This window comes from Neophocaena asiaeorientalis, unplaced genomic scaffold (assembly GCF_003031525.2).
Source record: "Neophocaena asiaeorientalis asiaeorientalis breed wild unplaced genomic scaffold, Neophocaena_asiaeorientalis_V1.1 scaffold784, whole genome shotgun sequence".
Taxonomy (NCBI): Eukaryota; Metazoa; Chordata; class Mammalia; order Artiodactyla; family Phocoenidae; genus Neophocaena; species Neophocaena asiaeorientalis.
In genome coordinates, this window is record NW_020174692.1 from 813344 (window position 1) to 830281 (window position 16938).

General features: G+C 35.3%; 1 protein-coding gene across 9 annotated transcripts in view; it reads right to left on the bottom strand.

Moving 5' to 3' along the window:
• SEC31A (SEC31 homolog A, COPII component) overlaps positions 1 to 16938 on the bottom strand; it is a 65621-nt gene that overhangs the window by 25173 nt on the left and 23510 nt on the right. For 7 of the 9 annotated variants that reach the window (XM_024758885.1, XM_024758884.1, XM_024758882.1 and 4 more), the window contains exons 9-19: positions 15926 to 16087; positions 15573 to 15725; positions 13214 to 13450; positions 12241 to 12315; positions 10774 to 10812; positions 10201 to 10278; positions 6369 to 6444; positions 5758 to 5936; positions 4422 to 4548; positions 3323 to 3468; positions 1675 to 1848 (exon numbers count right to left, since the gene is read on the bottom strand). In XM_024758885.1, the coding sequence (XP_024614653.1) occupies positions 1675 to 1848; positions 3323 to 3468; positions 4422 to 4548; positions 5758 to 5936; positions 6369 to 6444; positions 10201 to 10278; positions 10774 to 10812; positions 12241 to 12315; positions 13214 to 13450; positions 15573 to 15725; positions 15926 to 16087 (1446 nt within the window). The remainder of the gene's footprint in view (positions 1 to 1674; positions 1849 to 3322; positions 3469 to 4421; positions 4549 to 5757; positions 5937 to 6368; positions 6445 to 10200; positions 10279 to 10773; positions 10813 to 12240; positions 12316 to 13213; positions 13451 to 15572; positions 15726 to 15925; positions 16088 to 16938) is intronic. The other 2 variants (XM_024758886.1, XM_024758883.1) reach the window with 1 other exon arrangement.

Consider the following 16938-nt stretch of genomic DNA (forward strand, 5'->3'; position numbering starts at 1 on the left):
GTCCATTATATACAGTGTAACTTGTAATTTAACTGAGGCAGGGATTTGAATTATGCCTACCACATGGTAGTATGCAAGATCAATGTCACTTATCATCACTGCTCTTTTGCTGTTTCTCTTGCAGTTGAGTAATGCTCACAAATCACAAAAGCAGCTGAAAAAATACAACTTTGTTTCTCTGCAGGGAAAAAAGGCTCCAAAAGAGAATCAACTGCTAAAGATGGTGATGGAAGAAAATGGTGATCTATGAAAGACATGAAAATTAATAAAAAAAGAGATGCTTGAAATAAAAGTTAAGATGTCAAACTCAGGGTAGCTCACACAGATCTATAATTATATAGATCTATAGTAAGTATGAGTTTACCATATACATGTTCTAGTTATTACCAAACAACAACAAAAAAGCAATGTGTTAAAATGTTTCAGCAAGAATTCATTTAATATCTAGAAAAATTATACATTTCTATAAATTCATTAAAGGTTTAAACACACCATTTAAATTTTGTAGGTATACTTAGGTAAACCTGCCTTTTATGGAGGGGAACTATATATTATAATGATATTACAAAGTCTCAGGAAATATTCCCCAGAAAATACTAGGGGTATACTGAGATATATAGGTGGAAGTAACATCAAAATTACAAGTTTTGCATAAAGACTGTTCTTTAAAAGTCCAAAGAAAAGCATGAAGAATAATGTATAGAAAATGTATGTGATTATAAACAGTATTAAAAATAAAGAGTTTAATTCTCAGGCCAGAAGGTCTAAAGGTCTTAGAGTAAGTTAGTCTTAAGATAAAGGGTCTTATACTTCAATATAATAACAAGACCTTATTAAGTAAAAAATCCTATAAAACTATTATACCAAAGTCATTATAAAGATAAAGACTTTGTTTCTATTCTACTTAATATTCTCATTAACAATTCAGAAAGACGTGAGCTGGATCCTACATATAAGTGTATACAAAACCAACTAGAGAGTCATACCTCCACAGTCCTGGAACACAGATAAAAGTATTTTTACTCAATGAAATTTATTGACAATTCCCTAGAACAGACAAAATACTGAAAACAATTAACTAAAAAATTTCGTCAAAAACAGAATAAAGTTTAGAACAAAAAGTACAGAAATAAGAAAAGCCTCCGAACTAAGCTCTAGCAGATACACAATGCAGAAATATCCTACTTGTGGAAAATCTTCCTCACTCCCCACCCCAGCTTCCACCCATGCTGCACTATTGGGTTTAGATTTCCCTCTTCTGTGCTCCCACTACCTCTATCATTGTCCTTATCACTTTGGAATCCCATGTATACTTGTTATCATTTTGAGTTTGGAAACTCCTTCAGGGAAAGGATCTTGGCAATCCTATTCATCACTACATATTCAGTCACTTATTGAATTGAAACAAGTATCATGAAAAAGCCCAAGTTTTACTGCACACCAAATAAGGACACTAAATTAGGAATGTGATGTAGTTTTCTCTGCCTTGAATACTTGAATACACCTGAAATTACCCTTGAAGATGTGTCAATAATATTCACCTATTAGGTGACAGAAATTCAACTGCTCCAAATCATTCCACCTACTAGTACATTTATGTTTCATACTGATTGCTATCTATTGAACTCACCTTACTCACACATTCAAAGAAGAAAAATGGCCAGTTCTAATTACCTGGTTGGTGTTATCAGGAAGAAAAGCAAGGGCTGCAGCAATACTGCCCTGGGCTGCCAACAAATTGGCATACTGACTCATCTTCTCAGCCAAAAGAACTCCTACAGTATTAGTGTCCATGGCTTGGGTGAGTTGTACAGCTTTTCGCAGGATGACAACTTTCTCAATCAGATCCTAAATGAGAAAAAGAAAGGAGAGTGAAGGAGAAACAGACAATGATACCAAGATGTGTACGGAGAGGAAGCAGGAAAAGAGAAGGAGTTACTAAGATTTCCAAAGCCTACCAAAAGTACGGTACCTATTATCACCAATATTAAGAAGGTCTGGGGCTTCCCTGGTGGCGCAGTGGTTGGGAGTCCGCCTGCCGATGCAGGGGACGCGGGTTCATGCCCCGGTTCAGGAAGATCCCACATGCCGCAGGGCGGCTGGGCCCACGAGCCATGGCCGCTGAGCCTGCGCGTCCGGAGCCTGCGCTCCGCAACGGGAGAGGCCACAACAGTGAGAGGCCCGCGTACCGCAAAAAAAAAAAAAAAGAAGGTCTGCAAGGGTTGACCACCATTTAGGTAACTGAAAAAGCGAGGAGGAAGGTCTCCTACTCATGGTTAAGGCATAGGTTACCATCTTCTCCCAAACATCCTTAAATTGCCAGAGACTTGTCTCCTGAGCTAAAACAGGCAAATATCCAAAGTGAAAGTGACAGGCTGATGTCTGAAGGCAGAAACTGGGTTCCAGAATGTGTAAGACGAAATATTATACTATTATGCTATGTATACTATAAAAATAGTACTACTAAGCCTCCAAACAGGCTTAGCATTTCAACCCGAAGTTTCTCATAATGCTCTTCAATACCTATTCTTTCAACACTAGAGAGCTATGCTTCAGGTATAAAGTACAAGAATATCCCATCTGCCCTTCATAAGTACACCAATCCAGAAGTGTGAAAACAAGTGTGTTTTCTCTCAGAAGCACTTAGAAGGAAAAACCTTGATTCCTACAAGACTTTTGGTTTCAACAGTGATCTTTAAATCAACAACCATAGTGAGAAAATCTCTCTGCAGAGACAAAAAGAAACATTAGACTGAAATTTCTTGAGACTGCTGACTAACTGCTTAGGAATAAAAAAATCTAAATATATAGTTACTCAGCACCAGAGAATAGTCCCCATGTTTTTCACTTCCTCTCTTGCCCATGTATTAGTGCTGCATGGGATCCCATTTAGCTCTTACTTTCATTTTCCGCGAACCATGAAGACTGCCCATTGGTACTGGGGACCCCTCCCATTCCTTACCTCACACCGTTTCTTTGCCCAAGGCACACAGGATCACTGGAGGCAGAGAAAGGAGCAGGAGGAAAAGAGGTAAACTCTATGGCTGTTTTCATGCTCTTGCCACTTACTTCCCTCAGTAACTACCATATCACAACTTGGTTCTCACAAACAGTTGCATTCCCATTTTACCATCCCATCATCTCAAACTCTGCCTCTCCAAACATAGCAATAAATACACATAATTATCCAGCAAAAGAGATTCTAAAACATAATTAAGTAGGGTGAAAGCAATGAACTTCTGGAACAAATCAATCTCTAGAATATAAATAGGGTGAAAGACAGTACTAGAAAGGAAGCACCTTTTGTTTCAAAGATACTAACCTGAAGGGATAAAGGATTGCTTCCATCTTGAGCTTTAGTCCAACATGCAACTAGTTTCTCTACATTCCCTGCACAAATATAGCAGAGACATGCCTGAGTCTGCAGAAGGCTATCACCTTCACTTTCAAGCCTGGTTCCCAAAAGATCTATAGATCAAGAGGAAAACAAATAAGATTATATACAAGGCAATCTGTGTATGAGATCATGAGCAGCCCAATAATATTTTCAGAGGTATGGATCAAACTTCATAACCAATGAGTAGCAGGCAGAAATAAAATCACTGTCATGTAAATGTTCAGTAAATATTTATTTGTTAAATAAGTGGAAAATGAGTGACAAATTTTATATAATAAACAATTTCACAAGATTCTATACCTAGCTATAGAATGGGTTTATATTTATTATATTAGAAAAAATTAAAAGTGGGAAAAATATTTGAACAGAAAAATCCTAATGAACATTTAACTGCATTTCATCATGTCTGGTGCTTTTGTAAGCAGTGGACTAAAATATGGCACATTTGGAATAAACATCAATGATAGCTAGACTACTCTAAATTATTTATGATAGAAAGTTAATATCTTGTAAGTTTTACATTTTCATAAAACTTTCAAGGTTGTTCATTTTTATACTAGCAGCCTAAAGCTTCTGTTCTTGTATATAATAAATACTATTCCTTAGTCATCAGTTCAGTCATGGCCTTTAATGGTAATTTCTACTCAAATGTTATAATTATTAATTTTATCAAGCTAACATTTATTAAGTGAGAGCTGATTATGTGCCATTTTACATATGAAAAGACTAAGACTTAGAAATTAATTTTTCCTAGGTCATATAGCTAGTTAGTGGCAGAAGCAAGAGTCTCAGTTTGGTCTGTCTGAAACCAATATCATTAAATAATATTATTTAAAAAAATGACTAGTAGGTATGGAGAAGCAACATAGTTAATAATAACTGAGAAAAGCATTCAAATGAGAACTTCGTTTTCTTATCTGTTATTAGTAGGTTTACAAAAATTTCTAAATAAAATCTGCCATTAATTTTATTTACAATATACCATGCCATATACATAATATAAATATAAAGCTCATTTTCTTACCACAAAGGGCAGAAAATTCATCTGGTTTAGCATAAGTCAATACTGCAGCTAAAGCCTCTCTCCAATTTTTAAGATCACAAGACTCAACAATCTCTTTCCAGTTCTTCATCACTACTGCAGTAATTAGCTTAGGAAAGGAAAACAAAAGGAGAATTAAAAGCTTTTGGTATATTGATAAAAATTAACTCTGGCTAATCAATTAATCTTTCAAAACTACTACTCACAGTATTTCATGAAAAATAAAGTAGCAGCAAAGCGAAGTATATCCTTAAACCAACTGACATAAAAGATATTTTCCTCAACAACAACAAAATCACACTAACGTGTTTTATAAAATGCTGAGAAGGAGAACTATAGGGTGTTACCAAAACATTTAACAGGAGGACATGACTTTTAGTCTGATGGATCAGGAAAAGCTTTCTGAGCATACAGACATTTAAGATATGAAGTCAGAATTAATTTCATCGAGAAGGAAAAAACACTGCCGACCAATGGAACACTAGGGGCAAAGTCCTGGGAGAGAAAGGCACGTGGAGTATGTAAGGAACTGAAAGGCAGCCAGTGTGGCTAAAAGATAACAGGGGAGGGAGTGACACAAGACAAGGCTGGGGACACTGACAGCAACCAAAGCTGCTGGGACTGAACACTGGGACAACTTTCATGGAAAGAAATTTAATATCATCAAGCAGGGGCTTAAAAATGTACAGACCCTCTGCACCAGAAATTCCATTCCTAGGACTACAGCCTCATTAAACAATTAGAAATTCACACAAATCTTTAGGCACAACAAGGATGTTTACTGCTATCTCAACTACATTAGGAAAATATTAGAAACTACCTAAACATCCCCAAATAAGAGAAATAATAAATCCCTACTATAGAATATTATACAGCAATTTAAAAATTTTTTTAAGAATCTTTAAATGATACGGGAAAATGATTACAATGTAAGTGACAACATTTATACATAAAACCACACACATATATACCTGTATAAATGATTGTTTTTAAAAATTCTACAAATACATAGAAAGAGATACAAAAGGATATGTACCAATCTGATGGAAGAATCAGGGGGTATTAAAATTATTATCTTTAACATTTTCTGTGTTCTAACTTTTCTACAATAAAAATATTTCATTTAAAGTATTACATATGTAAACAACAAAAACTGGGATAATCATGCCAAGCTATCAACAATAACTATTTCTGGGTCAAGGAATTATGGGTGGGTTTTTTTGTTCTTTACTGTTATCTGAATCTCAATTATCTATAATAAGAGTGCTTTGCTTTTATAAACAAATGCTGCTGTTTGTTTATTTTTAAAATAACATACCCTGGTAATTTTGCTTTGGGATTTTGCAAAGTACTTTTTCTGGGTTTGAGCCAAGAGTTCTTGTCCACCTGCTATGGCCAATATAATGGCATCAGCCATGCGGTTATCATGTAAACAAAGGTCAACAGCACTCTCAAAGTTACCCGTCAGCAAAGCCTGCGTAATTAAACCATCAATATCTGCAATAAAGAAATAACACACCCAAGTTAAAGTTTTTTGTTACAAGAAAAAAACACTACACCTATGAATTTTTACATACACACACAATGGAGAACACAATGCTGATTTCTGAATATTACTGGTGGATTAATTTCTAACACAAACTGTTGATATCTATGGAAATATACTGAGATACATATAAGTAAAATCAGGTAAAATAACATATTTTCCAGATTGTCTAAAATGTAATAATAAAGATCATTTACAATTTCTATCACATAGGTTTCAGATCATACCATCATTTTTAAGGTAGTGATTACATGTACTAAATGATAACTGAGTTCTTTTCAACCCTCTACCACCCGTGACAAAACGTTTCTAACTTAAACTCAGGGACTATTTGCTTTCAAATGGTTAAAAGAAATTAGAAATCAAAACCAACAGATTCTTACCCCCACTGATGGAGATGTTAAATGTTCCTCCAGCTGATGGTAGAAATTCAGATTCTTGTTTTTCCTCTTTAATGCGCTAAGGAGATGAAAAGGGCAGCAATTTAGCCAGATGAAACTGGAATAATTTACCAGCAAAACAAAATTTAAATATGATTATTCACTTACTGACTAGATGACATGCCAAGTTATCCCAGAAAATTTCTCAGATCCAAGTTTAAACTAAGAACTATGATTTCATTAAGTATTAACTCTCATTATACAATCATAAATAAAATCCAAAGTCCTCAGAAATAATGTTAAACAAACTTAAGTGTACATATCCATATTGGGAGCTCAGAAGATACTGAAGCTGAAGAATTTTTGTTTTCTTAGATACCTCAACTAACAGTAGCTTGAAACACACAAAATGTTTTACTTATTTATTTTTAAATATTTATTTATTTATTTGGCTGCACCAGGTCTTAGTTGCGGCTCACAGGATCTTCATTACTGCGTTAGGGATCTTTAGTTGAGGCATGCGAACTCTTAGTTGCAGCATGTGAGATCTAGTTCCCTGACCAGAGATTGAACCCAGGCCCCCTGCATTGGAAGCACAGAATCTTAGCCACTTCCCACTTGTGGGAAGTCCCACAAGATGTTTTAAATTATACTATATTTAGATCATTTTTTCTTTTTTTACATTTTTCTAATTTAGATCTTAAAACAACCTTGTTTCAACACGTCTAAAAATTCTAATAGGTATAGTTAGTTATAAGAGTCTTTCGGTTTTAACTGACTCAGTCGTGAAAAAAAGAAAACCACCTGGCGTCCTTATATAAATGCAATATAAACAGATTATTTATAAATATACTAAAATTCAATTAGAGAGTTTGTGTTCTCTTAAATTAGTCACACCTGGAACAGCAGGTTGGTCTGGTAAAAATATATACAGTTCTGTTACAAATTTCTGAAACTACTTGTAAGACTGAGTAAAAATAAATTCAATATTTTCTTTCTTTAGAAGAAAAGAAATATAATGGAGGCATACTGCTGGTAAATACTTTAAATGCTTTCTCTTCTATGCATAAAAAAACTGACTAGATGACATGCCAAGTTATCCCAGAAAATTTCTCAGATCCAAGTTTAAACTAAGAACTATGATTTCATTAAGTATTAACTCTCATTATACAATCATAAATAAAATCCAAAGTCCTCAGAAATAATGTTAAACAAACTTAAGTGTACATATCCATATTGGGAGCTCAGAAGATACTGAAGCTGAAGAATTTTTGTTTTCTTAGATACCTCAACTAACAGTAGCTTGAAACACACAAAATGTTTTACTTATTTATTTTTAAATATTTATTTATTTATTTGGCTGCACCAGGTCTTAGTTGCGGCTCACAGGATCTTCATTACTGCGTTAGGGATCTTTAGTTGAGGCATGCGAACTCTTAGTTGCAGCATGTGAGATCTAGTTCCCTGACCAGAGATTGAACCCAGGCCCCCTGCATTGGAAGCACAGAATCTTAGCCACTTCCCACTTGTGGGAAGTCCCACAAGATGTTTTAAATTATACTATATTTAGATCATTTTTTCTTTTTTTACATTTTTCTAATTTAGATCTTAAAACAACCTTGTTTCAACACGTCTAAAAATTCTAATAGGTATAGTTAGTTATAAGAGTCTTTCGGTTTTAACTGACTCAGTCGTGAAAAAAAGAAAACCACCTGGCGTCCTTATATAAATGCAATATAAACAGATTATTTATAAATATACTAAAATTCAATTAGAGAGTTTGTGTTCTCTTAAATTAGTCACACCTGGAACAGCAGGTTGGTCTGGTAAAAATATATACAGTTCTGTTACAAATTTCTGAAACTACTTGTAAGACTGAGTAAAAATAAATTCAATATTTTCTTTCTTTAGAAGAAAAGAAATATAATGGAGGCATACTGCTGGTAAATACTTTAAATGCTTTCTCTTCTATGCATAAAAATTCAAAAGATGACAAAAAATAAAATGTGTCAGAGATTACAGAGAAATTAAAAGAAAAAACACATCTGTCTTACATGAGATAAAATATCTATCTTCTGTGCTCGTGTTACCTACACATCAGAATGTTAGTGCCTAGAATTCAAAGTCAGGCGCATTTTTGAATTGGATAATTTTAGTGTAGAGCACAGTAGAGCATCATCTGTTAATAATGCTTAATTAGTTAATACTAACTATTACAGGAGAATAACTATAACCTTAATTCTCTCCCCAACAAAAGAGAAACATTTTAGAATTTAAAAACTGAAATTAAAAAATTGTAAAACCGGGCTTCCCTGGTGGCGCAGTGGTTGAGAGTCTGCCTGCCGATGCAGGGGACACGGGTTCGTGCCCCGGTCCGGGAAGGTCCCACATGCCGCGGAGTGGCTGGACCCGTGAGCCATGGTCACTGAGCCTACGCGTCCGGAGCCTGTGCTCCGCAACAGGAGAGGCCACAACAGTGAGAGGCCCACGTACCGCAAAAAAAAAAAAAAAAAAAAAATTGTAAAACTTGTTATTCATACTGAGGAATAAATCAGATACTGATCTGATTATATTCACTAACAAACTTACCAAAAAAATCTTTTAACAATTTTTCAAATTTGCTTTCAAAAAGCAACTAATAAACTTTTATATATGGACTTCTGAAATATACATAAAGTGAAAAAATGCACAACTTATTATGTGCTGGTTATCTTTAGTGTGTAAGCTACTATGTTTTATTTTACATAATAATAGCATCATCAAGGGGAAGATATTACCACCTTAAACAACATTTTTTCAAATATTCTGAAAGCACACATTGATGACTACTGTTTTGTTAAATATATATTTACCTATTAATTCACAAGTGTATTTACAAACGGCCCTCTCTTTGATAATACATAGTTAGTCCAGTTGTATATAAATGAAAGTACGTTTCTTTAATGTATCCTACAATTCTATGTATTCCCAAAATTAGTTCAAATTTTCGGCAAGATTTTACCCATATCCTGTATTCCTGAGTTAAATAAATGTTACAAGATCCACTTCTAAGGAAAGTATTTTTAATAATCATCTTGTAATAGTCTGTATACTGAGGAATTATAACTTAGTAAAAGGTTGTAAGAAACTTTATATAATCAGAATATCCCCATATCACAAAGAATAATGAAAAAGTCAAATATGAGATGAGAAACAAGAACTTGTTGATTAATTTTCTAAGATGAAATATAATTAGAAAGCAAGAAAAGTAAATTATAGAATTATATATTAGTGGCTTAAAAAAACTCAGAAAATTAAAAGGAAAAAAATTAATGATACAACTCTGTTTTCAAGGACTCTTTTTACCTAGTTATAAAAATTGTCACTACAACTCAGGATGCATTTATAGTGAATCAGGACGATCAGATTATTTAGTGAAATATTCTTTACTTGGACTCAAAGTTCAAGATTAATTCAGAAGCTTATGCCACTGATAGTGAGTTGTAAATATTAATGTGTCAAGAAAAAACATTACCTTTACATGCAATGCAATGTGGATTTCTGAATAAAGTATCTTTTCAATTTGACATCTTGATATGCATCTGACCAAACTAAGTCAATCTCACATCAGCTGTTAATTTTAAACCATATAATCCAGAAGCTAGGTCAGAGAACTAAAAATTTTAGAGATGATACTTCTATCAAATTAGTAAACAGACTTCTACCTTAAACATCTCTAAGAAAACTCCAGCTTTATTTTGGAACAAGTAGTCAAGAAAATTTTCCATATTTCAATGTGAGATGAACAAATATCACATATTTTCCCAATGTACTTAAAAATGAGAAAAATAAGTACCTCTCCCAAGAGCTGCTCTTCAGCAGCAGGGCTCTCCTCCCCATCACTCTGTGCTACTTGGTCAGAGTCTTTAAGAGCCTTTGGTACACAAAACAATGACAGAGGAAAGTGAAGAATGTAGCATTAAAAGGTTATTAGTGAACAAGGAAGACAAAAGACCCAACCAACAACATTCAGAGCTAGTTTAATCATAAGAAGCAACACTAAGTAAATTTATTTGAGGAACATCATTAGAGGAAAAGCAGGGAGCCATTACTGCTAAGACCTAACACTTCTTTCCTGCCAAATGTCCCTCAGCAACAAAGAGCTTAATGTTAAGTATCTGAGCAGTCACTGATTTCATTTTACCTCTGTTGTGAAATTCAAACATAGGAATTTCTACTAGCTATAACTAGCTCTACTAGCTATAACTTATGCTATTTTGAAGAGAATTATTCATGTATTAAAATGCCTACAATAAGCATTTGTTTTTACAATGTAAAGCAATAAAACACATTTCCTAAATTATATTTTCTTCTTTATGACCTAAACCAAAATTTTAGAAGGTAGCTATTTTTAAAGGTCTTCTCTTACCACATCAGGTCCATCCACTTTGTTCAAAGCCGAAGCAATCTGAAATAAAGACAACAACTCAGCTACCAAATGGAATTCTATTTCAAGGCATATAGCAAATGTTCACCTCTTACTCCATTGTCATTGGCAAAAATCCAAAATTCAGATCAGGGGTAGCATGTTTAAGAAAAGAATAAAATTTTTGCAGAACTGATTCTCAATGGTGCTAGTTTCAGTTACATGGATCTATTTTATTGCTCACACGTCATCTTACTCTGCTATTCGAATTGTAAAACTAACCTCAAAACAAGCATGTTTTCTTCTACTTTGTTTTAAATAAAATAACTATAATTAAAAAAAATATTTCTTCAGAGACTTACTATGGAAAGAACTGCTACTAGACGTATTTTGACAATCAAATTTTATTTCCTCATTTTTTGCTAACAGGTTTGCAGTAAAACTTTCATATTAATCTCTTGCAAACCAAGTTATAGCATCAAGAAGTTTAGACTAATAATAAAGTTAAATATAAAAAATCTAAAGGAGTGAGGAAAGATACATGATCAGTAAGCAGCGGAGCTGTGATGTGAGCTCAGGTCTATCTGACATTAAAGGGGACTAATCTTCAATGTGCTCAGCACTGACTGCCCAGAGTGCACAGTATCCAACCTGTTCCGCATATGCGATAACTCTGCAATGCTATAGAAGACTTCAGTCATTTTCAAAGAATGACAAAGGGTTAATACAAATTATACAAAGAATTCTAAATATATCCTTCAAGGTTTCCAAAGTCAGAGTGTTTTAACTGCTGTTTATGTCAACATTGTGGAATAATTATTAAGCCGCTCTGAGAAGAAAACTATAAAACTGGAATATGACCTCCTTTTTTAAAAAGTAATCTTTTTTTTTTACATTAAAATGTTAAGCAAATCACTTGGGCTTTTTGTTTATTCAGGTTTAGTAGAATAAAACACCCTTGTTCCAAAATATTTACTAGTTACTTGTGAGCTGCACCAACTTTATAAACAGTTTGGGAATTATGGGCTGAAGGCATAAACAGCGGGGGTGCAAAACAGTACCCTCTTTTTCATCACTTAAGCTGTAGTGAATGCAGGGTGATCTCTTAAGTTTCCCCCTCTTTCCTCCAGGGCCGCTGGCTACACCTCATCTTAAAAAACTAAATGTCATTCCCAGTGTTTGAGGTTCACAGCTTCTTTTCTTTCAAGAACCAATTCTCCCTGACACAGCTCTTTAAATCGAGTTTGAATTAAAGGTGGTTCTAGCAGCTTCTAAATTCAGGTACAATGAGGAGTTTCACCTTTAACAACATGTATGAAAAACTTTGGCAACCAAGCATAAATTCTTATTAAATGTTTACTGAATGATTTGAAACAATCTGTGTTGAACTTTTTAAAAAATGAAAACACCTATGCTACATAAATATTTTATTTGTGCAAGCACAGCCTTTAAACTTTTCCAAAAGTTTACCTTCTTTCCTAGGTCTTCTTTTCTATATCCTAGAAGTTCAAGGTATTTTCCACGAGAATCATCCTCAAAGTTTACCTTTAAAAAAAGACATATTCTTGAAACAAAGAATTGCATTTAAAGGCCTAATTTTTAATTAACTGCTCAAATTCCAAGCAGAATTATTAAAATTACCTAAAGTTTACTATATCAACCAAAAGGTTGTTTATAAGAGAATCCAAAGAAGTTTTTCTAAAGAAGTTATTTTTTAAAATAGTAAGCCTACTAGTAATTAATTACCCAGGTTGAATAAAACTTACTTTTAAACTAATTTTTGTAAAACCAAAGTCATGTCCAAAGGTTACATGAGTGCAAAACTCACATTATGTGAAACATGTGATGTCCTAAAACTCTTTCTTAAAACTAATACTTACTCACAAAATATAAATTTAACCTGATTGCATTCAAGATTTCTTTTCTTTGGAAAACAGAATTGAGAAACAGATATTCCCATGGAGACAAAATGACAAACTGGCAAATTCTATTTATTATTCTACTGTCGTAAATCCTTCTACTCAGTAGAAGGATTGAGAAATGCCTCCAACCCCTCTCCCCTATACCTATTCCCTCTTTCCCCATTTTCCTTAATTAGACCTACTATAAAAATTAAATACTCTGTGTTTTTATTATACTAAGCTCTATGTTCTAATTTTAAAATAGGTCTGTTGAATGTTATGTCTCTCTCACTTAAAAATAGCTATTATATTATTTTTTACTTATTAAAAAAGTATTTCATATTAGGCTTTTCACAGCAGAGAAGGAAGAACTCTTGACATAAAGTGTTAGGTCATGTACTCTCCATATGGTTTAATTTCATCAGGAGATCCCCAAATCACATTCTCTCGACTGCTTCTTCAACAGGAAGACAGATTTAGAATATGATGGAAATAGCTGAATTTGCAGATAATGAAATAAAATTGCTTAACACCAACTTTACCTTCAAAAAGGACCACACATTTTTCTCAAACTCAGTCTGAGAAGCATCAATCTTCTTCTGACAATAACTGACAAATCCTTGTGACTGCACGACCTGCTGAAGTTGGGCTGACCGGCTAAGGAATTCCTCTTCTGTCACGACCTGACTGATGCGCACGTGGTGCTGCTGCAGCTGCTGCTCAGCTCCCTGCTGAGGCTGTGTTCTGACACTTGCAAAGGTAACCAGTTTGCCTCCAAACTAGAATAGAACAAGTAAACAAAATCAGTTCCAACGACAAGGATGTGGCCCTCAAACGTACTGACTGTAAACTGGCTAAAGGAAAAGAACTCTGGCTCTGGATGCAATTGGTGATACACTCCCCTACTCCACAATCTGACCCCAGCCCTCAATTATTATTCCTCTTCACACCACCCACCTTCTACATAAAAGGTCCCAGTTGCTGGGCCCCACAATTTCTCACCTACTTGCTTTTACTAACTTCCACATACTAAATGCTACTCCTCTTCAAAGCCTGGGCAAATGTCACCTCTGCCATCCCAGACGCCCTCAGTATATTATATATATATATATTTGTGTGTGTGGTACGCGGGCCTCTCACTGTTGTGGCCTCTCCCGTCGCGGGGCACAGGCTCCGGACGCGCAGGCTCAGCGACCACGGCTCACAGGCCCAGCCGCTCCGCGGCATGTGGGATCTTCCCGGACCGGGGCACGAACCTGTGTCCCCTGCATCAGCAGGCAGACTCTCAACCACTGCATCACCAGGGAAGCCCTATCTCTCTCTTTTGATTCAACTATTAGCTGTATGTATCTGCCTCCCTTTCTACTCTAGGCTCCACGTTTTAAAAGGTGGTGGATTATGCTGCTACAAAATATGCCATTTGACCTAAGGATTATTTTGAGCTGAAGAATACTGAAAAACAACAGGAGCAAGAAAGGCACCCTGACCTCCTCTTTTCTTTCTGAAAGCAGGAGATGAAACTCACATGTGAGAGCTGCTCTCCCTACACCAGGAGGAAAGATACATCCTTATCACCAGATACGGGAGTCCAGGATGGGAGAACTCTATACAAACAGACCTTGTTAAATAAAAATTATCTCCATCAGTCTCTACATATTTTAGTTACTGTTCCACAACTGCCATTCTTTGTTCAACCTAGCATATAAGCACTTAGGTTTTGCCACTCATTGGGGTCTTCATTTCTCTATGGGGGGGCTCCCATGTACATGTTTGCTGTCATTCTCCTATTAAGCAGGCTCAGAACTCTTCATTTGGCCTCTCAAATTCATTCCTCAGGTCTAGGTGTTGATCTCTTCTGAAATCTCTTGATTTCTTTCTTTTACATTGCTATTTTTCTGCCTAATTCTTTTTGCACTGAACTGCTGTATGACTGCACATCTACTCTTGTCTTTCCCCCTTCCAAACCATACTACATACTCTCATCTTCCTAAATAATAGACCTTTGATTACGTCACTTATGGATTTAATTAATCTCTCATCCCTCTTGTCTGGTCTTCTCCACTATCTGCTCTCCTGCCTTTGAATCTTTGCTTTTATCACTTTCCACTTTACTTACTGAATCCTAACCATCCATCTAGTTAGTTCCTTCCTTATCTAAGTAATTAAAACACTTATTATTATAAAATTATGTATGGACAAGGTTTAAAAGAAAAATAAAACTGTACAGAAAAGCCTCTCCGCCCCCCAACATAAGCTACTTGAGGACAGAGACTCTATCTAGTTCACAGGTGTGTTTCCAGTGCCTAAAGTGGTACCTGACAAACAGAGGATGTTCACTATATATTCATCTTTGGAATGAAAAGTGCATGTCCACTCACTAATACTGAAGTATTATAAAGACAACAAATAACACTCCTTTCTTCCCCACGTGAGTCTGGAACCCAGTACGAGAGATGGAGAATCAAAATATCAGCTTTAGTGCTGTCGTAAGTGCTGCTAGGTTAGAGGCTATAGTTTAGATGTCCAACCATAGTGGACCTTGTAACAATTAGAATGTAGACCCTCTCAAAAAGAAAAGAAGGAATGAAGGAAGGAGAGATAGAGAAGGAAGACAAGTTTAATAAAGTGGGGTAGGGAGAATGGTGCAAAGGTTGCACAACAAGGTGAATGTACTCAATACTGCTGAACTGTAAGTTTTAAAATTGTAAATTTTGTTATGTATATTTTATTACAGTTTAAAAGAAAAAAAGGGAGTAGGTTTCACTTTTCCCGAGAAACCTTTCTGAGTGATGAAAACTCACAAACATCTCAAACTCAGCCCTCTTCCATCTGAGTGATCCTATAGTAACACTTTACTGTAAGTCCTTTGTGTTTATGGACCATAAAAGCAAATCCACCTACTGAAAAGGAAGCCCCAACAGGTCTTCGGACCCACTTGGGTGGCTTCTTCAGAGGCAACACTATACGATGCTGAGCAGTCTGCTGAGGAATTTGTAACGGGGGAAGGGGCTGTCCTGTGCCAAATGGATCAAGATTCCCAAAAGACGATGAAAGCTAAAAAATAAAATAAAGTGAGATTTTTGAAACTTATGCAAGACTATATTACATGTTTTCAAGTCATATCCAAGAAATTTTTTATCACAATTATCCAATTAATTGGTATCATTGATCAGTAAAGTTATTTTCAAAATAATTACACAGTAAGATGATTTTTTTCAGGTGTTATAATAAAAAACCTTAACACTTCTTATTACCTTGTCAACTTGTTTCTGCCTTAAACCATCTGCACTCCCTCCCATGATAGAATAAACACTGATACGCCCATCGAAGGAAGCAGCTGATAAGACAGCAGGATTTCTGGGACACCACTGAATATCAAAGCACCACTGTGTGTTGGTGGGAAGTTCATATAACACCTAGACCGCAAAAAAAAAAAAAAAAAGTCAGAAAAAAGTATAGCCACTTTATAGCCAAAACAGCTGAATTAATATGATCAACAAATACAACTTTATTAAACATTTACTTTTACAAAGTATCCAGCCAGGAAAAACAACAATTGTAAAAATTTCTTTAAAGTACATTATGATAAAAAAAAAAAAAGAAATGCTGCTCAAAATTTTGACCAGATTTGGAATAAGTAAATCTTAAAAAATGAGGTTTTCCTGTTTTTACTGAAATGGTACTAGAGGATGCACCCGAAAGACCAGAATACTCTATTAGGGTCAACTTGCTGAACTCTAAAAGATCGATGGGGTCCTAGCCAACCGACTTTGCCTGCCAAGATCCAAAGAGCCATGTTTAGATTATTTGAAGATCAAATTTCAAAAAAAAATTCTTGAGAAGGAAAAATTCAGCAAGAAGTTTGGCTTCTTGTCAAGTGAGAAAACATGTACACATCATTCTTATTACTGCCGAATCAAGAGAATTTGGCATTATCAGTTTTCTTTAGAAGGAAAAGAATACAGAAAAACTATTAAAAATGGCTGATATAAATAAATAATGTAATAATTGTTTACTAACTTTACAATGTAATAATGTAATAATTGTTACTAACTCAGTGTGATGGTAACTGATGTTCTTAGGAGCACAGGTTTTATGGCTTTAAGAAATGAATCGGGCTTCCCTGGTGGCGCAGTGGTTGAGAGTCCGCCTGCCAATGCAGGGGACACGGGTTCGTGCCCCAGTCTGGGAGGATCCCACAGGCCACGGAGCGGCTGAGCCCTTGAGCCATGGCCGCTGGGCCTGCGCGTCCGGAGCCTGTGCTCCG